The 26966-nt window shown below is 41.1% G+C and overlaps 1 protein-coding gene and 1 non-coding gene across 2 annotated transcripts in view; both read left to right on the forward strand.

Moving 5' to 3' along the window:
* Nucleotides 1-8157: 8157 nt before the first annotated feature.
* The window catches only part of BLMH (bleomycin hydrolase), a 46157-nt gene continuing 27348 nt past the window's right edge, over nt 8158-26966 (forward strand). Inside the window, exons 1-6 of the mRNA XM_035300888.3 lie at nt 8158-8333; nt 8625-8822; nt 12198-12307; nt 13711-13852; nt 14759-14847; nt 16188-16280. Coding sequence (XP_035156779.1) covers nt 8321-8333; nt 8625-8822; nt 12198-12307; nt 13711-13852; nt 14759-14847; nt 16188-16280 — 645 coding nt within the window. The 5' untranslated portion in view covers nt 8158-8320. The remainder of the gene's footprint in view (nt 8334-8624; nt 8823-12197; nt 12308-13710; nt 13853-14758; nt 14848-16187; nt 16281-26966) is intronic.
* LOC118154286 (U6 spliceosomal RNA) lies at nt 13483-13584 on the forward strand. The gene has a single exon (XR_004744165.1). It is a non-coding gene; the product is annotated as a U6 spliceosomal RNA (small nuclear RNA).

Consider the following 26966-nt stretch of genomic DNA (forward strand, 5'->3'; position numbering starts at 1 on the left):
AAAACCCTGGCCTCTGCGTTTTCAGGGAGGCTGATTTGAGTAATAATGAAGCTCTGTTCTCCCAATTAGCTGGTTCTGTGTGTATTAAACCCTTTTTCTATTGCAATTCCCCTGTTTTGATAAATTAGCTTTATCTGGGCAACAGGCAAAATGAACCCAATGTCCTTGCTGAGTGCTGCTTGTTTCTCTCTTAAGGCCCTTGCACCTGCTTTTTTCACTTCTTGCAACTTTCTCCCACAGATCCTCCAAAAGCCAAATTTTTACCACCATTCAGTTTCAGGACAAATAGTCACCTCCTTAAAGGGGCCTTTAATGCCACTATTCCCCCTGGCCAGTCACTATTACATTATTGTGTTTTATTTTCTTCATATCACTATTTGAAATTATCTGCATATATTTGTTTATTGTCTTACTCCCCCTCTAGAATGTAAGCACCAGAAGGGAAAGACCTTGTCCACCTGGTTTTCCTGTGTATTTCTGTATCTAATACAGTGCCTGAGACATAGTAATGCTCAATGATTTTTTTTTTTTCTTTTTTTGAGATGGGGCTTCACCATGTTGGCTAGGAGAGTCTTGAACTCCTGGCCTCAAGTGATCCACCCGCCTTGACCTCCCAAAGTACGGGGATTACAGGTGTGAGCCACTGCACCCAGCCAAATATTTTTTGTATTAATCAAAATATAATGATTAATTTTGTTGGTCATTGTCCCTACTAGATTGAAGCTTCTTTAGGTCAACGACGAGTCTCCTTCATTTTTTATATTTTAGGTGCCTAGTACAGTTGCTGCCAACCAGTAGATGTTCAACAAACAGTTGAATAAATGAATGAAAGACAAAAATTTAGGTGAAATATAATGTCAACCTATTCCCTTTATGGAAATATAATTTGAAGTTGATTCTCTTTCATTTTTTTTAATGATATAGGAGAATTTTGTGAGTATAGTTATATCCCCATGAGTAAAAGATGCAAACCTTTTAAAGGGCTTCATGATTTGACTGTAAACCATTTTTTCAACCTCATTTTTTATTTCCTGTATACATTTTTCCCCCGCCATTTACTGTATGTTACTGGCACACCAAATTCTAGAACAGCCACATTTTAAGAAAGGAATACATTCCTGAAACCTTCACACAAAATTTAAAACTTCCAAAATCCAAGACTATTTTTCTCATAGCAATAAATGTGAATTTATTGAAGGAAAGATACTATTTTTTCAGCTCAAATGGCTCCGCCATGTGGCAATAGCATTAACAGTTTCTAATTTACCACCACCGGATTTGAAAGTATGCAATTCCTGACAAATATTAAATATTACAAAGGTTTCATACCACTTCAAATTTTGTATTAATGGTTTATAATGAATGATTTCAAATTTGCATAATTAAAATACTCATAAAACTCGACCAAACTTTCTCGTTGTTTCTGAATCAGACTCAAGGCCATTCATGCCTCTACGTTTGCTTATGCTGTTTCCTCTGCCTAGAATGCTCTGTGAAGTGCTAGCACCTAGAACAGTGACTGGCAGAAATGTTATATCCCGAGGCAAGAATAACATGGGTATAAATAACAACATTCAAGAACGTTGGCTAATGTTTAAAAAAAAAAACCCAGACATAATCTACAACTAATGTTGAATATGCTGAAACACTTAAAATATGAATCTACAGTTCTTTGGGCCAAAGGAGGGGTGATACGGTTGGTTTAAGCCCCCATGAAATTTAGGAGTGGCAGGGAAGGTGGAAGTCAGAAAGTTGCCAGTTCTCCTAGACTCAGATGGGTGCACGCCACATTCTGGAGAAAAATTACAGTGAAGGGATATAGGTTCCTTTAGGCCCAGAAAGCCCCAGGATTCAGTATGTCAAAGATTTAGCACAGTCAGCACCTGCTGGTTTCGCTCATCTCAGGGAGGTGGGAATTATGAGGATGAGAGTGGGGACGAGAGTGGAAGGGGAGAAATAATTTTCCCAAACTGCACCCAGGTCATTCTTAATCAGGGGTTGAAAAATCCCTGATTTTTATAGGCAATAAGTCCTATGGATAAAAAATATCCATAGGCAGTAAGTGTAAGACTTCTTTTCCTCCTTTGATGCATAAATGACTATCATGGGAAAACAACAATATTTTTGTTTTTTTGTTTTTGAGACAGGGTTTGGCTCTGTTGCCCAGGCTGTAGCGCAGTGGAGCAATCTCTGCTCACTACAACCTCTCCTTCCCAGGCTCAAACCATCCTCCCACTTCAACCTTCCAAGTAGCTGGGACTGTAGACACACAACACCACACCTGGCTAATGTCTGTATTTTTGGAAGAGATGGGGTTTTGACATAGGATTTTTCTTGGCCACTTTGCCAGCCAGAGACCTCTGGCCAGTGTTGCCCCTGCCCAGGACTTGCTTGGCCCCAAGTTTGGTGCAGGAGGCATCCCGCCTGCTCGGTGTGCCTGGTTTGTGCTCTGGCGCAGATCTCACAGGCACCAGAGCTGCACACTCAGCCCCTAGTGGGAAGAGGTGCGTGGGTGAGCAACTGCAGGGTCTGGCCAGCCTCTCCAAGTGCTGGCATAGGAGCAGGCTCCATGTGGGGCTTGTGGTTGGACCAGATGTGTCTCAAGAGACTCCTGTGGTGGACTCTGGCATCCAGATAAGGGGAACGTAGTGGCACCCAAACAGGGATGCCTGTGACCCTGAATCCCCAGAAGGGGTGTTACAGCATGATAAAAGCTCTTTTAGTCCCATTGTCCACAGCCCAAAAAACAGGAGTGTATTAACAGTTCCGTCAGTCCCATTGCCCTCCTCTGGCCCATGGCTCCAGGTCTGGCCCAGCCCTGCTACAGCGTGGGGCAGTTGCCAAATGCCAATGGGGATGGGGGATAGAGGGCTACAGTGTTACTGTCTTTTTGTACTTACCTTCAGTCAGGTCCTGAGTTCTTGTCCAACATCCAAGAAGAATGAGACCACGCTGAAAATCAAAGGGTGAAGAGGGTGGAGAAGAGTTTTATTGAGTGATGAAATACCTCTCAGTGGAGAGGGAATGAGAGGATGATTCCCCACCTGAAGGTGGTGTCTGTCCCATTGTGGCTGAGTCTGGGGTTTTAATGGGCTCAGAATGGGGCAGTGTGTGCTGATTGATTTATGGGTATGGCGAAACAGGCTAAAACAAGGCATCACTCAAAGGTGGGCACGACAGTGTAAAGGGAAGGGTAGGTATATATAAATTAGGTAAAGGATGGGGCTCAAACAGAGGAAAGCATGCCAAACAGGAAGAGGGGTTCTCAATCCAGTCCATGGATTTATCCAAGACTTGTAACTTGGCTCTCAGGCTTTAAAGTATCTTTGGCTTGAAGATGGGAGTTCACCAGGGACCCTCCCCTATCTGCCTAGGCATTTGACTGCCTTCTGTCACTATCAGTTTCACCACATTGCCCAGTCTGGTCTTGAACTCTTGGATTAAAGTGATCTGCCTACTCAACCTCCTAAAGTGCTAGGATTACAGGCATAAGCCACTGCACCCAGCCAAAAGAGAAAACAGCTACCCAGACTTGTATTCAAAACTTCCTAATTCTAAATATTGTCTCAAAAAAAAAAATTCTTTTGAGACAGGGTCTTGCTCTGTCACCCAGGCTGGAGGGCAGCCTCAACCTCTCAAACTCAAGCAGCCTCCCAAACTCAAGCAGCCTCCCAAGCAAGTCCTGGGCAGGGGCAACACTGGCCAGAGGTCTCTGGCCTGATCACAACTCACTGCAGCCTCAACCTCCCAAACTCAAGCAACCCTCCCACCTCAGATTCCCAAGTAGCTAGGACTAAGGTGCACACCATTACACTGGCTAATTTTTGTATTTTGTATGGACACAGGTTTCTGCCATGTTGTTCAGGCTGGTCTCCAACTCCTGGGCATCCTGCCTGCCTCAGCCTCCCAAAGTGCTGAGATTCCAGGCATGAACCACTTCCCCTGGCCAGCTCAAAAATTTTAAATTACCATGCAGACCAAACAAAACATCCTGAAGCTGAATTTGTTCCAATAGGCTACCAATACATGAACTCTGAAGTTGACTATCAGATCTGGTGAAATATAAGGAGGTTTCCTGACCTTCAAGGCAAATCTTGAAGTTAGTGGGACACTTAAATATGAATGAGTTGCATAGAATTGGAGTACATTTGTGTTAGATTCTAGTCTAGATTGTATTCAACATAAAATCCTGGTTTTTTCTATCAAAATAGAAGTAGTTGACAAACACATGTCAAAGACTGGTGAACAGCAAAGGGGGGCACAAGGGGTGAACAATTTGCCTTAAGACTGGACTTGTTTGCTTTAACTTGGTAGAGTTGCATGGAAGTGACAGGCAGAAGGCGTATCTGCAGTGGCAGATGGTGATGCTTCACAGGATTTTTAAAGATTTTCTTTCTTTTTAGAGACAGAGTCTCACTCTGTTGCCCAGGCTGGAGTAGAGCAGTGTGATCATAACTCACTGCAGCCTCAAACTGCTGGGTTCAAGTGATCCTCCCGTGTCAGCCTCCTGAGTAGCTAGGTTTAAAAGCGTCTGCCACCACATTCAGCTAATTTTTAAGAATATTTCTTTCTTTCTTTTTTTTTTTTTTGTAGTGGTGAGGTTTTATTATGTTGCCCAGACTGGTCTTCAACTCCTGGCCTTTAACTTGAGGCAGCAATCCTTCCACCCCAGCCTCCCAAACTGCTGGGATTACAGGCAATATTTTCCTTTCAAATATTATGGAATTCATACTAGAATTCTGTTTTTGGTTGCTTTGTCTCACAAGGTGCTACTGGGCTATACAACATCTCTTCTGGCTGGAATAAGAGGGATAGAGCATAATAATTCTCTTCTTGAAGAAATGTCTTCCTGGGTGGGTCATTTGGGGGCAACCTACTAGGAAAACCAGTTTTGTTCTATACTTCCTCACCATGCCCATATGGGGGCTGAGTACCTGTGTGTAAATTGCTGGGTGGAAAGCTAGTAATATGGGTGCCACCCTGATGATGGGGCCAGAGCAGGAGGCTGGCAAAGAGATGATAGGAATCTATGGGCATGGGGTGGAGAAATGTAATCACCAGCATGGAAAGGGTGGCAACAGCTGTAAAACTGGTCCCCTTTACCTTCCCCAGTGATTCCATCTCCTCCTGAGCGCTTACTCTTGCAATTATATCCTCTTGACACATATTTAATCTTTCATCTGTACTGGTTCCTTCCTCTCATCCTCCAGTAGACATAAATTTACCCTTTCTCCCCAAAGAGCTTCCCTAATATTTACCTCCCACTCTGCCCTTCCACTAACACTGCCCTCTCTAAGGTTGCCTCTAACCCAGTTGCCAAAACCAATCTTACTTGATTTTCTGCAGCTTTTAGTTCAATTCACTGTCCTCTTCCTGCCTTCCTGGGATTCCAGGACATAACTCCCCAGCTCTCCTACTTCTCTGACTGCTCTTTATATTTCTGCTGGCTCCTCTGTCTTTATCCATACTTTGAACATTATCATTTTCAGAGATAATGCTACCCCCATATGGCATCCTTATAAGAAGTAGTGAAAGAAGCCAGGTACAGTAGCTCACACCTGTAGCACCTTGAGAGGCCAGCATGGGCAGATCATGTCAGGAGCTCGAGACCAGCCTGGCTAACATAGTGAAACCTCGTTTCTATCAAAAATATAAAAATTAGTCAGGCATGGTGGTGCATGCCTGTAATCCCAGCTACTCAGGAGGCTGAGGCAAGAAAATTGCTTGAACCCATGAGGTGGGGGTTGCAGTGAGCTGAGATCATGCCACTGCACCCTAGCCTGGGCAACAGAGCGAGACTCCATCTCAAAAAAAAAAAAGAACTAGTGAAAGATACATCATCCTTTGGTGCATGGGTTGGCAAGCAGAGCTTGGACTGCATTTCAGTCCCTACTCGCCACACTCAGCCTGGTGCCCTTGTGCCATGAACACCTTGTGCAACTGCATATTGCAACCCAGGGCACTATCTGTGGTCATCATCTCTTTCTTGCTCTATCCTCTTTCCCTCTGTACCCTGTTGACTTTCATGGTTCCAATTTGAACCTACAGGTATCTTACTCAATCTCCAGACATCTATTCATCTACCTCCTGAACTTCTCTTCCTGGGTGTCCTGTGGGCATCCTAACTTTGCCATGGCCCAAACTCAGTTCAGATCTACGTGCTTGCATACTTATGCCTATCTTTCTGTATGCCCTCTCTTGGTTAATGACCCACCTTCCATCCTCTTATTCAGCTGACAGCTTCAAGATTATCGATGCCTCTTCCCTTTCCACAATTTAAGGCTTTTATCTTCTTCCAAGTTGACGACTAGAAGAACCTTCTAACCAGTTTCTCTATCTCCAGAGCCTCTGCCCTCCAAATCACTCTCCCCATTGCCACCAGATTTCTTCTTTTACACAGAAGTGAGCATATTTTTCCTTTGTCTCACAACCCATTTTGTCTTCTAATTAACCATAAGATAAAGTCCAGATGCTCAGGCATGGCATATAAAACTCTTTATATCTTGGCCCAAACCTATGAAACTTTTCCAGTCCTACACCTTGCCTCTGCTCCTGACACACTCCTTGCTCTTACCCACATCAGAATATGATGCACCCTTTCTTGAACATGATTTTATTCTCTGTGCCTTCGCTGGTGCCTTGGATGCCCTTCTCCTGTTCTTTGACTTGTAAAAATCTCATCCACTCCTCAAGATCATGCTCTCTTGTCACTTCTATTTTCAGGTACCCTCTGGTCCTCATTGACAGTGCTCTCTTCATTGCTTCTACAGACTACAGAACTATTGGTATGCTAGTACAGATAGTCTAAAAGTTGTTTTGCATCTCTTTCCTACTACACTGAGTTTCTTAAGGGCAAGATTAAGCTTTATTTGTCTCTATATCATCAGCAGCTTGTCCAGTGCCTAGTACATGGTAGATACTTAATAAAGATTTATGATTTGAATTGGGCAGGATGCTTGAACCTCATTTTGTGAAAGGACCAGTGATTCCTTTCTGTATAATTTTCAGCCCCTTCTTCAGATATTGAAAGAATAGATGGTAGATGGGCCCACTTAAAATAGTTGCTGTTATAACCCCAAGTTTTAGCTGAGTCTCTCTAGGGACATGGAAACTAATTTCTCAAATGACTGATTGGTGCCTGAGTATGGATTTTTCCAGATATCAGAGTTCCTGTGATGATTTTCAGTCTAAGAAGACCTAGATTCTAGGTTACACACACACTCATTGTTTTGAATAGCAGATACAGGGTTTCAGTGTTTTAGTTTTACCCTCTGTGGGTTCTAACCCAACATCTCACTAAGGGCTGAGATTTCAGGGCATGAAAAACAGAATCAACAAAAACAAGGTTTTTACAATCTCAAAACTTTGGAAAACTGCTGAGTTATCTTGAAAGCCTAGAGGTTTTGTAGAGAATCCGGTGAAACAATATTGATGCTTAAGGCTGACCACTGTCATTCTCTCCTGAGTTAAACCCAACAGGACATGCTGGACTACATAGGAGACATTCGTGGACTCCATGAAGACCAGATGGGTAGTGTTCTTGAAATGAGCACATGTCTATTTGCAGAACTCTGGTAGTAGCTTTGGAGTGGGTGGGAAAGAGCTTGGCTCCAATTTCTCCTCCAAGACAATTATTTGATTCTGATCCAATCAACAAGTGGCCATTGAAAATGCAGTGATTGGTCAGCAAACGAAGCCTACGGTAGGAAGAGCCTTCGGGTGCATGTATTGTGACAAATCAACCCGTCCTAAGCCCGACGCTTAATTACGGAACCTCTCAGCATCTCCCTCCCGCCTCGAGCCCGCTTTTGGCTTCTCACAAGGCTTCCTGGGGACAATTCCCCTATGCCAGAGTGAGTACTCGGGGTCTGGGCCCGTAGGGAACCCGTCAGCCTCCCTCCTGGAGCTGGCCTGATTGTAGCAAGGCGCCCGCGCAGCGCGGAGGCGGGAACCCATCGGGGTAGTGGGGGATCGCGCTCCGGCGCCGCCCAGGCGCGCAGGGCAATGGTGTGGTCGTGCGCGGCTGTGGGCGCGGGCCGACCTAGCGCGTCAGCCAGGCCGCCCCCGTCGGCCCTCCCCCGGGCGGGGCTAGCTCCGACGTCGCTGACTCAGCAACGCGAGGGGTAGTTTTGTCCCTCCGCGGACCCCGTTTCTCCCGACCTCAGACTCCTGGCCGCCGCAGCAGAGCCGGTTTCCTTCTTCCGGCGCTCCGGGTGTAAGAAGCCGGTCGGGCCACCTAGGCAGCGAGCCGCAGCGCAGTCCCGGAGCTCGCCCGAGGACCCTGGAAGCTACCGTTACCTCGCCGGGCACCGTGGGCGCCATGAGCAGCGCGGGTGAGGCGCCGCCGTGGTCCTCTCTGGAGGAGCTCCGCGGTCCTCGTGAGGCCCGGCGGCGGGGAAGGCTGGGGGCGATGGCGGGGAGGGAGCTTTCGGGGCAGGCTGGAGCGGCCTGGAGGGGCCCTGAAGGGAAACGGCGCCTTGGAGGTGGATGCTGCTCCTGGGTTTCCCCGCTGCAGCGGGCACCTCAGGATGCGCTTACCAAGTTAGATCCGGGATGCGGGAGCCCCAGATCAGCTCTTTCCCCCGGTCTTTTTGGCATTGAAATCCCGTTTGGTTTCCCAACAGGACTGAATTCGGAGAAGGTAGCTGCTCTAATACAGAAACTGAATTCCGACCCCCAGTTCGTACTTGCCCAGAATGTCGGGACCACCCACGACCTGCTGGACATCTGTCTGAAGCGGGCCACGGTGCAGCGCGCGCAGCATGTGTTCCAGCACGCCGTGCCCCAGGAAGGCAAGCCCGTCACCAACCAGAAGAGCTCAGGTATGGGCTTCCACTTCTCCCGTACTTTTCCTTGACCTTCCTGACAGCATCCCATTTTGGTGTCTTTACGAGTGGTCTTAAGTTCGTACTGAAAGAGCTGGTCGTAAATTCGTAGAGAATGAGGTACAGGTACAGGCAGGTCTAAGAACATTACCCATGTGGTTTGTTTTAGTGTACTGTGGCTTGTTAGCACATGCGGTTAGAGTACTAAAGTGACAAGTCCGTGAGCATACGTTTGAGTGTAATTCACTATATTATGTCCTGATGTTTACGTGGTTTGTAGCCCATGTCTTGCAGATCGATGGTCTTGGTCACAAAACAGAGCATTGCGGAAATGTTCATATTCTTGGAGGACTCTCCAGAAATGCCCTGAAGGCCCTATACAAATTTATGAAATAGGAAAGATACAATGTAATTACATTAAAATGCCATCAGGTGTTACTTTTAAAGCTGCTTCTTGGTTACAACTGAAGCTAATGTGTTGATGGGCTCAGTTCCCACCAGTAGATCAGTTTGTAACACTGGAGAAAGTTCTGTTCTCGTGTCTTACTGGTCAAGAAGTCTCGTTTTGCTCTCTACTTTCTTACACCACTCTCAGAAAAACAGCTACAGTGAAAGATTGGATTTCTAGGGATCTAATTAAGGAGCACATTCTCACCACAATATTGTAGTAAAAGGATTTTTAAAAAGTCTTTATCTACTTAAAAACGACTCCCAGTCTATCTGTATGAACAGGAAGCACATTAGTGCTTGTTTATAGTCAGTCAGAACTCACAAAGCACACGTTTCACGAATACATTTTATAGTATGTACGTTATACATCAATAAAGTTGATTTTTAAATGTTAAGGAAAAAGTCAAGACCTTACAATAATTAGTGTTTTGCTCTAGAAGAAAGTGCTTGGAGTGGTGTGAACTCTCAGGCTACAGATGATCCAGTTGGTAATGTTACAGTGGTCCTACATAGTTTAGATTGCAGTGATCTCTTAGGGAACAGGTCAGGTCTTACACATTTTGCAGTGTTACTTTAATATATACAAAAGATTCAAATAGCATGTGAGCTGTGTACTTTATTTTCATGCAGTTTTCACATCACCAGTGCATCCAGATCCCTTCTACTAGAAATATGTAGCATATAGAAGAGAGGTTGCATACAGATAAATCTAAGGAAAAGATGAACTATAGTAAGGCACTAGTGACTTTCAGAAAACACTATAGTTAACTGTAGAGTTTTTTTCTTGTTACAAAATTATTTTTGTTTAATGTACAATATTTACAAATACCAGGTGAATATTTTTGCTATATATTTGTCAGGTCTTTGTGTGTGTGTGTGTGTGTGTGTGTGTGTGTGTGTGTATGTGTGTTTAATGTGGGTTGATAGCCTATACATTGTTATGTAGTCTACCTACTTTTTTCACTTACCAATATATTATAAACATATTTTCATACCAGTAAAGTTATACCCAATACAACTCAAGGTTTTTCCTTCAGAATTTTCCTTCAGAGAAGAGAGAATTACCCTATATTTAAGACCTTGAAGACTTTTCTAATGGGCACTCTCAGTTAATTTATTTTGAAGTAGAGTACAATTTGGAGAAGACTTTATTCTGAAAAACCTCAGATGCATACATTTTTGCATGCTTACAGAGATCCTTTTATTGAATCAGCTTCTTTTAAAAGGTGACAAATTTGAATAAATTGATGTTGTAAATAGACCTTTTAAATGAAGACCACTTAAGTCAGAACAGGAAGTGGTGACGTGGAGTTTGTGATTATACACATACAGGACACATGAAGAATCTGATTGTGTAGTTGATGCTTGGTATAGAATTTTCAGGGACAGCATCATGCATGGATTCAAAACATTGCTGTGACTCAAACATTCTAGATGGAAGAAAGATGACGTGTGCCGATTGAAAGAATGGATCTAATGATGGCACAGATACTGACTGCTAGGTACATGTGAAGATTGAATCAGTGTGAAAATGACATGTAAAGTGGGAAACACAGTGCTTCTAAGTCCATTTATTATGTTAACATGATTTTAAATCTAAGATATATTTAAATTACTAAAGTATTGGCCAGATGCTGTGGCTCATGCCTATAATCCTAGAGCTCTGGGAGGCTGAGAATAGGCGGAGTAGATCACTTGAGGTCAGGAGTTTGAGACCAGCCTGGCTGACATGGCAAAAGCCTGGCTCTACTAAAAATACAGAAATTAGGTGGGCGTGGTGGCATGCACCTGTAATTCCAGCTACTCAGAAGGCTGAGGCACGAGAATCAGGAGGCAGAGGTTGCAGTGAGCTGAGATGGCACCACTGCACTCCATCCAGGGTGACAGAGTGCGACTCTGTCTCCAAAAATAAAAAACTAAAATATTATGGGTAGACAATTTGCTATTCGTATAATCTTTAAGTGTTGATAAAATCCAGTTAGGCAAATATCTGCCCTTTTTTTTTTGACTTATCAGTGGAACAATGGAGTATTGACTTATGTTAAGGTCAGCCTATATTGAAACATATTGAAATGCATATTCCAGATTAAAGGGTAGAGGCTTTTTTTTCTTTATTTTTTGAGACAGAGTCTTGCCCTGTTACCCAGGCTGGAGTACAATGGCGCAGTCTTGGCTCACTGCAACATCTGCTTCCTGGGTTCAAGCGATTGTCATGCCTCAGTCTCCTGAATGGCTGGGATTGCAGACACGTGCAACCATACCCGGCTAATTTTTGTATTTTTAGTAGAGATAAGGTTTCACTGTGTTGACCAGGCTGGTCTCAAACTCCTAACATCAGATGATCCACCCACCTTGGCCTCCCAAAATGCTGGGATTACAGGCATGAGCCACTGCACCCGGCTGGATGGGTAGGGCTTTTTAAAGCTTTTGCTAGATATTGCCAAATTGCATTCAGATACTTTGTACCTATTTAGATCCCTATCCAGATTGATAATGATGCTTATTTCCCCAAATAAATAAATGAAATGTTGTTTCCCCACTTAACAGATGTCTTATCATGAACTTTTAAAACTGCTTCTACAGTTTGTATCTTTTTTGGCCCCTGAATGATCTGTTTGTGATCTCTGTTCATGGTTTTCTAGCATGTTTCTTTTTCTAATGTGATTTTCTTGGGTGATTTGTAATGGATTCTTTATTTGATATTTAAAGAGTGTTTGTGTTATAGATATTAAACCTTTGCATATATATTGCTAAAAATACCACCTTTCTTTTTTTGTTTTGTTTTTAATTTTTCTGCTCTTACTGATTTACTCTTTCTGAATTGTCCAGATTGTGTCATGAGTTCGTGGTTGGAAAATAACAGTTGGAGCAATGCTATCTGTGTGAACCCTCATAATTTCTTGATGTGCTTTCTTGTTTCAGGGCGATGCTGGATCTTTTCTTGTCTGAATGTTATGAGGCTTCCATTCATGAAAAAATTAAATATTGAAGAATTTGAGTTTAGTCAATCTTACCTGTTTTTTTGGGACAAGGTATGGGACTGATCTTGCCAGATTCTTTTTGTATCGATATCAGCCTCCGTAGGGACTGCCTCTTCATTTGTTGCTTTTCCAGTTGCAGCCTGCCCTTTCATGATAGGTGAAACACCTTTCATTCTGACTTCCAGAGTATCAAAAGTTGACTCTTTCAAAGGCAGAACTATTTTTGGTTAAGTGTCTATTTTTTTGCAATGAAATAATAAACTTACTGACTTACCTTACTGCTTGTCTATTTGAAATTTTGAATTTTATAATCAATATTCAATTGAATATATCTCCCTTTTAAACATCTTTTTAGGTTATTTGTTCTTTTCTAGGACCTAATTTCCCTTCTTTAGTACTTGTCTGAAAAAGAGTAAAGAATTTTATTTATTTATTTATTTATTTTTGACACAGTCTCGACTCACTGTGACCTCTGCCTACCGGGTTTAAGCCTTCCTCCCAACTCAGCCTCCTACGTAGCTGGAATCACAGGCACATGCCAGCAAGCCCAATTAATTTTTGTATTTTCAGTAGAGACAGGGTGTTTGACCATCTTGGCCAGGCAGGTCTCAAACTCCTGACCTCAAGTGATCTGTCTGCCTCAGCCTCCCAAAGTGCTGGGATATCAGACGTGAGCCACTGTGCCTGACCATATTCCTTTTCCTAATCTTCAAAATGTATATTGCTAACCTGGTTTAATGGCTCATGCCTGTAAGCCTGTAATCCCAGCACTTGGGAACCTGAGGTGAGAGGATTGCTTCAGCCCAGGAATTCGAGACCAGTCTGGACATAGCAAAACCCTGTCTCTACAGAAAATAAGGGAATTAGCCAGATGTGGTGGTGCACACCTGTACTTCCAGCTACTCAGGAGGCTGAGGTGGGAGGATTGCTTGAGCCCGGGAGGTTAAGGCTGCAGTGAAATTGCACCACTGCCCTCCAGCCTAGGCAACAGAGCATGACCCTGTCTAAAAATAAGAAAATCTATATAATGTAAGTGTTCATTAAATGTTTATTGATTAAAGACTCTAAATACCAGGTTTTGTTTTAATATTGGAATATAAGCACTGTACACATATACACAATATATTGGGATACATACACAGGTATAAGAAGAAACTTCCAATATTCTGATGAAATCAGATACAATGTTTAATTACCAATTTTAGTTTAAAAGTACTTATTATGGTGCTTGTTTCAGCATCGCATATACCCAAACTAGGATGATACAGAGAAGATTAGCATGGCCTCTATAGCATGACATGCAAATTCATGAAATACTCATGTTTTTAAAAAGAAGAAAAAAAAAAACTATTGTGTTGGTTTCATGGTAATTACAAGACTCCCATTCTGTTGATAATGCCAATAAAATTATTGGCTCTTTTTTCTAATTTTATTTAACTTTCTTTACTCTTTAGGTTGAACGCTGTTATTTCTTCTTGAATGCTTTTGTGGACACAGCCCAGAGAAAGGAGCCTGAGGATGGGAGGCTGGTGCAGTATTTGCTTATGAACCCTGCAAATGATGGTGGCCAGTGGGATATGCTTGTCAATATTGTTGGTAAGAGTTCTTTCTTTAATGGAACTGAAACTCAGCATGATTAAGCCTCTGTAGGTAGGCACTGGCCATTTCTTTGGTGGTTACATACAGAGTGGAATCGGTCTCCACGAAGGATATATAGTTACTTCCAAGGACCTTTATTTCCCATTCTCACCTGTAGAGTGACTTTCTTAAGTGAGGGGTAAGCAGATAGCTACTGTGAAGGTTGGGCTGGAAAAGAAAAGGTAGTATTAAGTAGTACTAACTTTCCATGAAAAAACTGTTGTCCTTTCCATTGATAGAATCAAGAAACACATTAAAACTGCAGCTGTTTTAAAAATATCTTCAAAACATTATCTTTTGGGGAAATCTCATCATGCTGAGAACTTTACAGAAGTATGATAAATACACTTGATCTTGACCAAAAGGCTGAGAAGTGACAAGGTATCATAGATAAAAAGAATAGAATTAATTCTAGTTAGATAAATATGCACATTAAAAACCTGCTTAGGCTGCGTGAGGTGGCTCAGGCATCCTAGCACTTTGGGAGGCCGGGGCAGGAGGATTGCTCAAGCCCAGGAGTTTGATACCAGCCTGGGTAACATAGTGGGACCCTGTCTCTATAGAAAATAAAACAAAATTAGCTGGGCATGGTATCATGTACCATAGTTGCAGCTACTCAGGAGGCTGAGCCTGGGAGTTTAAGACTGCAGTGGGCCAGAATTGCGTCACAGCACTCTAGCCTGAGTGACAGAGTAAAACTCTGTCTTCAAACAAACAAACAAAAATCCCTGCTTAATGATATGAAGTATAGGATTTTCTGAATTAAGCCAGCAAAATATGGCCTAATTTTTAAAACAATCACTATTTTTGGCAGGGTTTCTAATCTTTTACCGTATTGAACACTGGAAATTTGTTTTCTTTCAGAAAAATATGGTGTTATTCCTAAGAAATGCTTCCCTGAGTCTTATACAACAGAGGCAACCAGAAGGATGAATGATATTCTGAATCACAAGGTACAGTGTTTGAAGCAGGGTTGTACTGAATACTTAAAGTACTTAGTAGTGTACTTTCCTTAAAACTTATTTTTTAAAGGGGGTTCCTGGGTATATAGTGTATATAGTTTGTATACAAGATAACTACTGATGTCAATGTCTGTCAAAAGCAATGTAGCTACATATTGTTTAAAAATAGTTAAAATTAGAGGGCTTTTCCTTATAAAAAAACTTCCACCTTTATTTCTATTGATTTTAATGTTTTCTTAGGGGAGTATTTAGGAAATAAAGACCTATGTCCAATTAATATTGGCCACAAGCACTTAGGGCGTTGTGTCTCTCACTTGGTTCTAGTGGAGGTGGGCTAGAACTCCTTTATATGATAGTAAAACAAAAAAGAACTATTTGCAAGATGCCTTTAAAGAGGGTGCTATGTTCTGAGACTTCCCCAGACCACATCAATGTGGTTTATCCACCCACTAAAGAGTTGATGCAGTTACTGAACTGCTTTTTATTTGCTTCAGTTTATCTTAATGAATCATTATGTCTTGTCTACATAACCAGTTTTCCCAAGGAGAATTACAATTCCTACAGGGATGCTGCTTTGCTAGCCAACCATCCTTTTTGAGAACTGGGAGTTGCCAGAATCTGCTGTCCTAATCCATGAGGCTAAAATGGGATTTTTCATCTTCCTGGGAGAAGATTATATTTTAAAATAAACTATAGATGTGTTTCCCTAACATTAGAAGTAGGTTATTTTCTACCCTGAAAACACTTTTCGCCTTTATCCAAAGGCTAAAAGATCATTAATAGTATGGCATTGATTTTATTTGAAGTGAGAGCAACATCTTCTTTAGCACTTGGTTAGATTTCCGTTTATCTTGGGCAGCTAAAAAAAAAAAGAAAATTTTACTGGAGGATGGCATAACCATGGTCATCGTCAGTTGGCAGAGAAGGTAAAATGGACAGCTGTTGAAATTCTAAGTAAAAAATCTACCAGAGTAACTTAGTGGCATAATTATCTTGTCTCCTGCTTTTTCTGAGTGATAGGAATTATGTAATCAGATGTTTTTCCCAAGCCCAGGCACATAAAACATCTTTACATGATATTTGCAGAGCAAGAGCAGTTCCATCTAGTACTTTGGAGGAATAATTTATACCTTTTCTCCTTATGGAAAGTATTTTTAGCTATGCGTTTAAATGGACAAGTTGAAGAAAAACATTTGCCTTTATGAACTTTGCATGAGTATGGTTTGAGCTATACATCGATTAAAATTAAATAGAACTAGCGTTGGTCTATGAGGCTCATTTACAATTGAATTTGGGTAACTATTGGAGTGCTGAATAAGTTTCTATCATAGATGAGAGAATTCTGTATACGACTACGGAACCTGGTACACAGTGGAGCAACCAAAGGAGAAATCTCGGCCACACAGGATGGCATGATGGAGGAGGTAATAACGAAATTTGGATTTTTTTTGTGACCCTTCTAAAGAACTCAGAATATTCCCATCTGTTAAATTAATGATTAGGAAGTATACATCATGAAAACAAATGTTTAATTGAATTTAAAATTACTTATTTTACAGCTGAAAAAACTGAGCTTAAAACTTACTTTGCCTTTTAGTATAGGACTTGGACTTAGGTTTTCTAATTCCTAGTTTAGTGGTTTGTATAATCATTCTTTTATCATTTCATAAATATTAAAAACATTTTATGAGTTTGGCACTGAGGAAACAGATGAGAAAGATATAGTCACTGCTCTTAAAGAGCTCAGTCTCTTGGGAAAAAGAAAACACATCTATAATTATAATAAATCCTATGCTAGATGTGTAAAAACTGATTTGGTGGTCATAGAGGAGGGAGTGACTAGCTCAGTGAACTGAAGGTTACATAGGGAAGATATTTGAACCACGTCTTGAAAGAGAAGTCAGAATTTACCAGGTAGATAACAAGGAAGACCATTCTAGGCAAAAGGAATTGTATGAATAGTGCCATGAACAAAGATAGAATCTTCAGGGAATAATGTGGCTGAAACATATAACTTGTGTCAGTATGATGGGTAGCAAATTAAGCTAGAAAGGCAGAGATGTAAGGGATGTTGCAGGTATGTCAGAACTTTTGGCTTTTTTCTGTGTAAATAAAGATGAGCTGTTGATGGTTATATTTGTTAAAATAATGTATGTAAAAACACTTTGGAAAATGTAAAAAAACACTAAACAAATAGGAGGTGGTAATATTATTTATGATCAAGACAGTTAAGAATTTTTATTACTAATACATCTATATCCAGAATAAATATACATAAAACTGAAATTGGTTTGAGGAAAGAATAAATGTTTCCCTTTGTCAGCCAGTGGGCCCTTTGTTAGGCTTCCTTTCAGGACTGTGTGGAATTAAAATGGCCTACTTTTTTTCACTGCAATGGAGAACACTAATGCTTCACTCATGTTATCCTTTAAATTTTAGAGAGGCAGCATAGTGGAGTAGTGGAGTGTGTTATCTCTGGAATCAGGCTGTCTGAGTTTTAGTCTTCTCATTACTTAGTAGACGTATATCCTGGGGCAAGTTCCTTAAGCTGCTCTAAAGACTCAGTTCATGTTTAACATGTCTAGCCTAGTGTTTTACACAATAGCTTTTTCTTAAATATTTGTTAAGTGGACGAATGCAGAAATTTCATTTACCAAATGCATTTAAATAACCTAATTTTTATCTCAAATTCTTACGGAAGAGAGGCATCTTAGTATAGTAGGAAAAAATAGGCTTTGAAGTCAGACATACATGGATTTAAATTCTGGCTCTTTTACTTAACAGTCTGTCATCCTAGATAAGTTAGTTAACCTGTCTGAGGTTCAGTTCAGGATCTAAAATACTTTCCTTATTGGATTTTTGGGGAATCAAATAAGGAATTAAACATAAGCATGCAGGCATAGTTCCTGGCACATAGCAGGAATTCTGTAAATGTTACTTCTCTTCCCTTCCTGCTTGGAATGATCTTGCAGAAGCTGTATCTCCTAAATAATTTGCCTTTATTTAGGATTAGGTTAAGATGGTGGGGGTATAGTAGGAATGAAGGTTCTGTGAACAGTTATGGAAAAGGGCCCAGACAATACTGCTATAGATTGTAAACATCCATTTGGCCTTTGATGTTTTCTTTAATGATCTTTGAGCTAATGGTTCATCTAAGATTCATGTCCTCATCATTGGTAGAGTATGATTATTGGCTGATAAGAATTAGGGCAGATATGTTTCACATATTTTTTTCCTCCCCTACTCTTGCCTCAGAGAAATAGTAAGATCCTACTTTACCCAGTCCTTCGTATGAATGTTTTATAGGATTATTTACTTAATGATGCTACCTAAACTATTTACTAAAGAATTTTGTGTGTAAGGGTTTTTTCCCCCTTAGAGACAGAGTCTCGCTTTGTTGCCCAGGCTGGAGTGCGGGGGTGCAGTCGTAGCTCCTGGACTCAAGTGAGCCTCCTGCTTCAGCCTCCCAAGTAGCTGGGACTACAGGTGCATGCCATCATGTCTAGTTAATTTTTTAAAAACACTTTTGTGGAGATTTAGTCTCATATGTTTCCTGGGCTGATCTCCACCACCTGGGCTCAAGCAATCCTCCCACCTCAGCCTCTCAAAGATTGTAGGTATTATAAGCATGAGCCACCATGCCTGGTCCTGTGTATAAGGTTTTAAAGTTTTTACAGTCCCCCAAATGACTCCTTTTTATTGAATCTGACTCTTTGGTAATGGAGAGTCTAGCTGCAGTTTTAAAGTCACAAATTAGTACCTATGATTTGCCTATAACCTAGTAGGCAAGTCAAAATAATGACTTAATTAACAGCCATGAAGCTCAGATGGCTTTGAATTTATTAAAACACATTTTAATATGTTTATGCTAAAGACATTTTTACTGAGAGAAGTGAGGTGCAGGCTGCTTGTTGAGATGACCGACAAGGCATATTTGTTTTAGAGCTGTGTAGTCACCTCTATTGCAATGTTATTTCAGTGTCCATTTTTGTAGCCTGCAGATCCTCTTAAGATTATTAATGTATTCTCGGTTGGGCACAGTGGCTCACGCCTATAATTCTAGCACTTTGGGAGGTTGAGGCAGGTGGATCGCTTGAGGCCAGGAGTTTAAGACCAGCCTGGCCAACATGGCAAAACCCTATCTCTACTAAAATACGAAAAAAAATAGCTGGGCGTGGTAGTGCACCCCTGTAATGACAGCTGCTTGAGTGGCTGAGACATGAGAATCACTGGAACCCTTCAGGTGGAGGAGGCCAAGATCGTGCCACTGAACTCCAGCCTGGGTGACAGAGTAAGGCTCTGTCTCAAAAAAAAAAAAAAAAAAAAAAAAAAAAAACCAGAACCCAAAATCTCTGTCTGTTAAAAAACAAAATGTAGCCAGGTATAGTGGTGACACTTGTAATGCCAGCTACTTGGGAGGCTAAGGCAGGAAGATCACTTGAGTCCAGAAGCCCAGGAGTTCAAGTGCTACCTGGGCAACATTGTGAGACCTCATCTCTAAAATCAGTCAAAGGCCCAAAACAATGTTTGTCAGTGCCACAAAAAGGGAAAAGAAGCCATTATGATTGACTTAAATTCTACAGCAGTGGCTCTTGCTATTAAAAACAATACGTAGTCCTAACTTGTCCCAAACCCACAAAGTCAATTTCCCTGAGAATAGAACCTAATTATCTGTATTTTTATTTTAAAGACAACTTTGATTAAAAAGTACATTTTTAACATCAAATATATAAAATGTTGGGGTTTGATGGCATATACTACACAGGAGGCTGAGGTGGGAGGATCACTTGTGCCCAGGAGTTCCAGGCTGCAGTGAGCTATGATTGTCACCATTTCACTCCAGCTTGAGTGACAGAGCAAGACACCATATCAGAAACAAAAGAAATTTCAGAGTGTATTTTGGAAGTGAAGCTGTCAGGACTTGCTAATTAATTGGATGTGGAGGACAAGGAAAAGGGAAGTATTGGGATAATGTCCTGGAATATTGAAGAGTGAATTTACAGATAGGAAAGAAGGCTTTTGGCAGTTATGACAGTGTGAGGGAACCAGTATGTAGAAAAGATTAGCAGGTGTGAATGAGAGAAACAATAATAAAGAAGCAAGGTTTTGAAAGAGGGAAAGAATAGATGTGGTCTAAAGTAGGGCTGTGAGACTTCAATGTGCACATGAATCACCTTGGGATCTTGTTAAAATGCAGATTGATTGAGTAGGTGTAGGGTGGGGCCAGATAGTCTGCATTTCTATTTCCTGATATAAACACCTCTAAAATAATCTCAAGATCATTATTTAACTGAGTTATCATCTATGTGAGTTCATTCTCTTTAACATCACAGAAGTGCATAGTTTTAAAGTGTACTTTTTTTTTTTGAGTTGGAGTTTCCCTTTTGTTACCCAGGCTGAGTGCAATGGCACGATCTCGGCTCACTGCAACCTCCGCCTCCTGGGTTCAAGCAATTCTCCTTCCTCAGCCTCTCGAGTAGCTGGAATTACAGGCACGTGCCACCACACCTGGCTAATTTTGTATTTTTAGTATAGACGGGGTTTCTCCATGTTGGTCAGGCTGGTCTCAAACTCCCAACCTCAGATGATCTGCCCGCCTTAGCCTCCCAAAGTGCTGGGATTACAGGTGTGAGCCACCACGCCTGGCCTAAAGTGTACATTTTTAGGTCTTTCTGTGCCTGAAAACACATTTAATGCCTCTAGAGGCATCTGCTTTTCTGCCTGCTTTTGCAGGCATAGGTGGTTTTAGTTTTTTTTTTTTTTTAAAGAAGCAGATCTTTGCCCTTCTTTCATTGCCTACCAGAAAGTAGTAGAGAATTGTCTTCCCTTCTCCCCTTCCTCTGTGAGTACACAGTCACTAAGGTAGGTTCCTTACTCCTCTCCTATAACTAGCTTATTTACCCACAGCACTGTACTTTCTTCAAAGTTGAGCTGTTTTCTGTGACTGCTTTAGTGTTCTTGTAACCATTCTATTCTTTGATCAATAGTCATTTTACCTTTGAGACTTTCTCCGTCAGTAAAACTAAAAAAGTTGGGGTAGACTGTGCACAGTGGCTCATGTCTCTAATCACATTGCCTTGGGTGGCCAAGGGAGGAGGATCACTTGAGCATAGGAACTTGAGACCAGTCTGAGCAGCAGAGACCCCATCTACAAGAAAATGAAAAAATTAGCTGGATGTGGTGGTCTGTGCCTGTAATCCTAGCTACATGGTAGGCTGAGGCTATAGGATCATTTGAGCCCAGGAATTCAAGGCTGCAATGAGCTATGATTATACCACTGCACTCCAGCTTGGGCAATAGAGTGACACCCTGTCTCTTAAAAAATTTTTTTAAAGTTGGGGCAAATGATTGTAGGGCTTTACATTTTTATACAGTAGAATTAATTAATATTTTTACAGTGCTTTAGACTTTACTATATTAGAGTTTCTCAGAAACCCAGTATTGCAAATACAAATGAAGACTAAGATTCTGTCTCTTCTGCAGTGGTTTCAAGCACTGAAATCTTTTAGCCATAACAGTGGAAAGGTAGAATTAGACATAGATGATAAGAACTTAGAATACTAACATGAGAGTTTGCCGCAATTGAACAGGCACTGAGAAATCAGGAAGATTTTTGAGCAGAAGAATAAATAATAGAAGTTTTGCTCTCTTTCAAGTAGTTTGGTTGTTATCTTTAGACTGCCTTACTGTTCTAACCTCTCCATTCTGTGTCTGCCTGTAGCTGCCTTAAACAACTGTTTAAGGTTCTTGCCCTTTTTTCTTTTTTTGACAGAGTCTTGCTCTGTCTCCCAGGCTGGAGTACAGTGGGCGATCTTGGCTTACTGCAGCCTCTGCCTCCCAGGTTCAGGTGATTCTCCTGCCTCAGCCTCCTGAGTAGCTGGGATTACAGGCATGCACCACCATGCCCAGCTAATTTTTGTATTTTTAGTAAAAACGGGGTTTCACCATGTTGGGCAGATGGTCTCGATCTCTTGACCTTGTGATCCACTTGCCTCAGCCTCCCAAAGTGCTGGGATTACAGGCATGAGCAATAGCGCCCAGCCAGGTTCTTGGCCCTTCTAAGACTTATGACTGACTCTCAACTGCTGCATCTTTTCCTCCTCCTTTGCACTTGATGTCTATCATGAGTATGGGAATTAATTCAATCCCATATAATTTGTCTTTAAATTGGGATCTACGCCTTTTTTCCCCTTATTTCATATCTCATTCTTTTGCCTTTCTCTCCTGATTCCATTTTTTTTAACCATGTTATACTTCAGCAAGTCATTTAAAATAAACAGGGAGTTTTTTGTTTGTTTGTTTGTTTTTTGAGATAGGTCTTGCTCTGTTGCCTAGGCTGGAGTGCAGTATCAGGATCACAGCTGCAGCACAGCTCACTGCAGCATCAATCTCCCAGGCTCAAGTTACCCTCCCACTTTAGCCTCCCAACATGCTGGTATTACAGGCATGAGCCACTATATCTTGCCTGAAAATATTTTTAGAAATCTGTTACAGTGGAGCTCCTTTATAAAATGAGACTTGAGAGGTAGGACCCTTCTTTATAATTTATCTTCTTACGAAATATGTTTAAACTGGAAATAGGGCTTGGTCCTTTCTGGCACCAGTTGCAGCTTTTCTAGTTACATGTTGCTAGAAAGGGACTATATAATCCACAGTGTTGTAGGTTAGTTTAAGTTCCCGATTTAATTAGCTAAAGATATAAAATCATAATCAGAAGACAAATGGCCCCAAGAGGCAAGTGCAGATGCATTCAGCATAGCTTCCCTTGACACCCACCCCCAGGGTACAAGTGAAGGGTCTCCATCAATCAAAAAATTGAGCTCAATTTTGGGCAGGCTGCCCTTTATACTTTGGTACTCATATCACAATTTTAGGGGACCTTTCTCAGTAATCCATATTTAAGGAAATAGTTAGAAACATTGGCTGCTTTTGTTCTTTTTAAACCAGACTCAGAATGAATAGGATCGCATCATTGTTCATTTGAGGAGTTGAGGAAAAGCAGAATCAGTTGCCAGGTGTCATTGAGCCATGTATATCTTTGCCTTCAGCTTTCTAGCATTTTGGAAAGCCCATATTCCGAGTCCACCCCCTTTATCAGGTTGGTTCTAAATTTGGTTTGAAATGACAAAAGTGCTCAGGGCTGGTTGCGGGCTGGACTTGGTGGCTCACACCCATATCCCAGCCCTTTGGGAGAGAGGAGAGTCATTTGAGGGTGAGTTCGAGACCAGCCTGGCCAATGTGACAAAACTCTGTCTCTACTGAAAATACAAAAAATTGGCCAGGCATGGTGGTTCATGTCTGTAATCCCAGCTACTTGGGAGGCTGAGGCATGAGAATGGCTTGAACCCTGGAGGCAGAGGTTGCAGTAAGCTGAGATCATGCCACCACACTCCAGCCTGGGTGACAGAGTGAGGCTCTGTCCCCACTCCCAAAGAAAGTCATGTGTTCGGTAAATATTTCTTTAACATATGTACCTGACACTGTTCGAGGCATTGGAGATTGAACAGTGAACAAAACAGAAAAGAATACCTTTGTGTAGTTTACGCTCTAGTAGGCAAAGCAAAGTGTACAAGAAGAAGAAGTACAATATGCCAGAAGATAAGTGCTGTGGAGAAAAATAAAGGAGAAAAGATAAGAAGTACTGGGATGGGAAGTGAGCGATTTTAATTAAAGTCACAAATACATTTCCCTAAATGGGCTAATTGTTTGTTTCAATATTAATTTAATGTGTAATTATATTCTTAGGAATATGGTTGTACTCATTAATTTCTATGTAATCTCTTGTGTTCAATGTCCAGTATCTTTTGTCCTGAATGCCAAGTAGATCTTTTGAGAATCAGGTGACACTCCTGTGTTGCCCACCAGAGAGCAGACTTGGATATCTAAAGCTCACTGCCCAGGGAATGATTTTTCAGAATTGCAGAGTCTCTTATCAAGGAAATAAAGTATCAGAGACCATGGAAGTTATTCTTTGGAGCATTTTTAAAAAATTAGAGCTCATTTAAGCCAGGTGTGGTGGCTCAACGCCTGTAATCCAAGCACTTTGGATTACTCCTGAGGTCGGGAGTTCAAGACCAGCCTGACCAACATGGTGAAACCCTGTCTTAAAAAAAAAAAAAAATTAGGCCGGGCGTTGTGGTTCATGCCTGTAATCCCAGCACTTTGGGAGGCTGAGGTGGGCGAATCACGAGGTCAGGAGATCAAGACCAGCCTGGCCAACATGATGAAACCCCGTCTCTACTAAAAAATTAGAAAAAAAAAAAAAAATTAGCTTGGCATGGTGATGCACACCTGTAGTCCCAGCTACTCGGGACGCTGAGGCAGGAGAACTGCTTGAACCCACGAGGCAGAGATTGCAGGAAGTCTAGGTCACGCCACTGCACTACAGCTTGGCAACAGTGCGAGACTCCATGTCAAAAAAAAAAAAAAAAAATTAAAGCTCATTTAATTAACTGTCGTTATTTGGTGCAGAGTCACATATTCCTTCTAAAATGTTACAGACTGAAATATTAATGACTTTGGATAATTTATAGTGATGGTAAACAAATAGTATAAAACAAAGCAACACATCTCAAGTTACAAAGCTTTTTTTTTTTTGAGATGGAGTTTCGCTCTTGTTACTCAGGCTGGAGTGTAATGGCGCGATCTCGGCTCACTGCAACCTCCACCTCCTGGGTTCAGGCAGTTCTCCTGCCTCAGCCTCCTAAGTAGCTGGGATTACAGGCACGCGCCACCACGCCCAGCTAATTTTTTGTATTTTTAGTAGAGACGGGGTTTCACCATTTTGACCAGGATGGTCTCGATCTCTTGACCTCGTGATCCACCCACCTCGGCCTCCCAAAGTGCTGGGATTACAGGCGTGAGCCACTGCGCCCGGCCACAAAGTTTTACTAGAATCTAAAGAGAAAGAAATATCACCCTTATCCTTATTTATGCCTTAGCTATATCTTTGATAAAATTCAGATTTATAAAACATAGGTGATAGGGCATAAGTATTGTCTTACAAAAGGACTCACTACAGAATTCATTTAGATAGCAGAAATGTGGATTTCCTCTAATGTATTTGGGAGAAGGAGGAATTTAACACTTTTTGTTTCAAATAGGGAGTCAAGTGCATAAGTTATTTTGCATATTCTAGTGTAAAACGTTTGTATTTATCTTTAGAATATGTTTAAAAGTAAACAGAAATTCACATAGTTATCTTTGTCTTAATTGGGCCTGGCCTTGCCTCCTTTTTTGGCCAGGGCCTGGCTGAGCTGGATTTACCACCCTTGGGTAACTGAGAAATGATCTAATTGTTTCCACTACTACATATAGATAAACATGTAACAATAGTTACTAGTTCAAAGTACTAGTCTTTAAAACCATTTAAGTCTTTAAAACCTTTCTAATCTAAACATATTCTGACTGTACACCTTCATTGTCATTGACTTGATCGTAGTTACCAGTGGCAGTGTCCTCCTCATAATGACAGATGCCTAAGTTGTCATTTGTAGCCTTGGCACTGAGCAAATGCAAAATGACTGTTCCATGTGAATCCCAAACAGAGCTCATTAATCCTTGGCTAGAGTAACTCAATTATAGTTGCTTATGTGATACCCTGCCTCTTCTTTTCTGTGGTAGAAACTAACTTGAGAGTGACACCGTGTTAAAGAGAGATTATTTAATGACCAGATGTTCAGGCTCATGACACATATAATAAACCTTAATAAAGGAACGTTCTTTCTTGGAAAACAGAACAAAACAAAACAACAAGCTTAACTTCTGTAAGATAACTTGCTTCTGTTAAGATAGTAGAATCACAGCAGTGAAGAACAAATTGCTCATATACATAGCAATATGTGTGAATTTCACAGGTATTATGTCCGCCAAAGGAAGCCACACACAAAAGATAATATGTTCTTTGAATACTTATATGTGAAGTTAAAGGACAGGCAAAACTAATCGATGGTTATAAAGTAAAAATAGTGGTTATCTGGTGGAAGTTATGAGTTATTTACAGCAAAGGAGCCAGAGAACTTCCAAAGCCCCGGAAATGTTCTGTATTTTGATGTGAATGATGGTTACATGGGTATATATGTATGTTTTTAATAAAAAAACGAAATTGAGCTGTATACTTAAGATTAGTGTGTTTTACACACTTAACATATGTTATGCTTGAGTTAAAAAGTAAGAACAAGAAATTAGGTCACGGAGTTTAGATTTGTTGTGGGAGGTAATAGGGAAACATTGGATCTTCAACAGGGAAGTGAGTTGACAAAAGTAGTGCTTTTTAACATTTCTTATCCTGTGGTGATATGGAGAAAGGAACAGTGTTCAGATTAACTGGTATACCTACCACATGTCCCCAGCCCTGCTAGATGCTATAAAGGACACAAAATATCCATGATCATGTTCTTTAAGAAGTTTATAATCTTTTATGGGAGACAAGTTATATGAACCCTACAAAGTTACAGTAAATGGTAGATAGATGGAGTTTTGGAAACAGCATTAAAGTCAGACCTGTGTTCAAATCCTAATTCTGCCATTTACTGGCTGTATAACTTTAGGCAAGTGATTTATTTCCCTGAACCATGATTTCTTTATCTGTAAGAGGGGGATAATATCTACCATCTTTGTTGAGAGGCTTAAGAGATATGATAGTGAAAGTACAGCACAGTAGATGGTCAGTAAATCTTCCCTTTTTAAATCCTGTAGCCAAGGGGCAATACTTTGTTGTTGTTGTTGTTGACAGCATGTGACCTCAGTTTAGATTGTGGTTTTCTGCTTGGGCTATATGACCTTAAGTAAATTACTTGGTTTCTTTGTGTCTCAATATCTGATTAAAAAAGAGCAAGAAGGAAAAAAACGGTGAGGGGGCAGTGGAGGGAATTATACCTTGAGAGGGTGTTATGAGAATTAAGTGGACCTAGCCAGATACATAGTATCTAGCACAAAATAGGCACACTTGGTAAATATGAAATTTGTTTCTCTTGAACTTGATAGCAGATACAAATGTGTGGTATAAATAATGCAGGTAATAGGTGATTGGATCAGGGTGGTGACTGTAGGTGTAGAAGGGAGAGGCAGATCATAGTGTTACATTTTTAAAAAGACAAGGACATCTGATA

This window comes from Callithrix jacchus, chromosome 5 (assembly GCF_049354715.1).
Source record: "Callithrix jacchus isolate 240 chromosome 5, calJac240_pri, whole genome shotgun sequence".
Taxonomy (NCBI): Eukaryota; Metazoa; Chordata; class Mammalia; order Primates; family Cebidae; genus Callithrix; species Callithrix jacchus.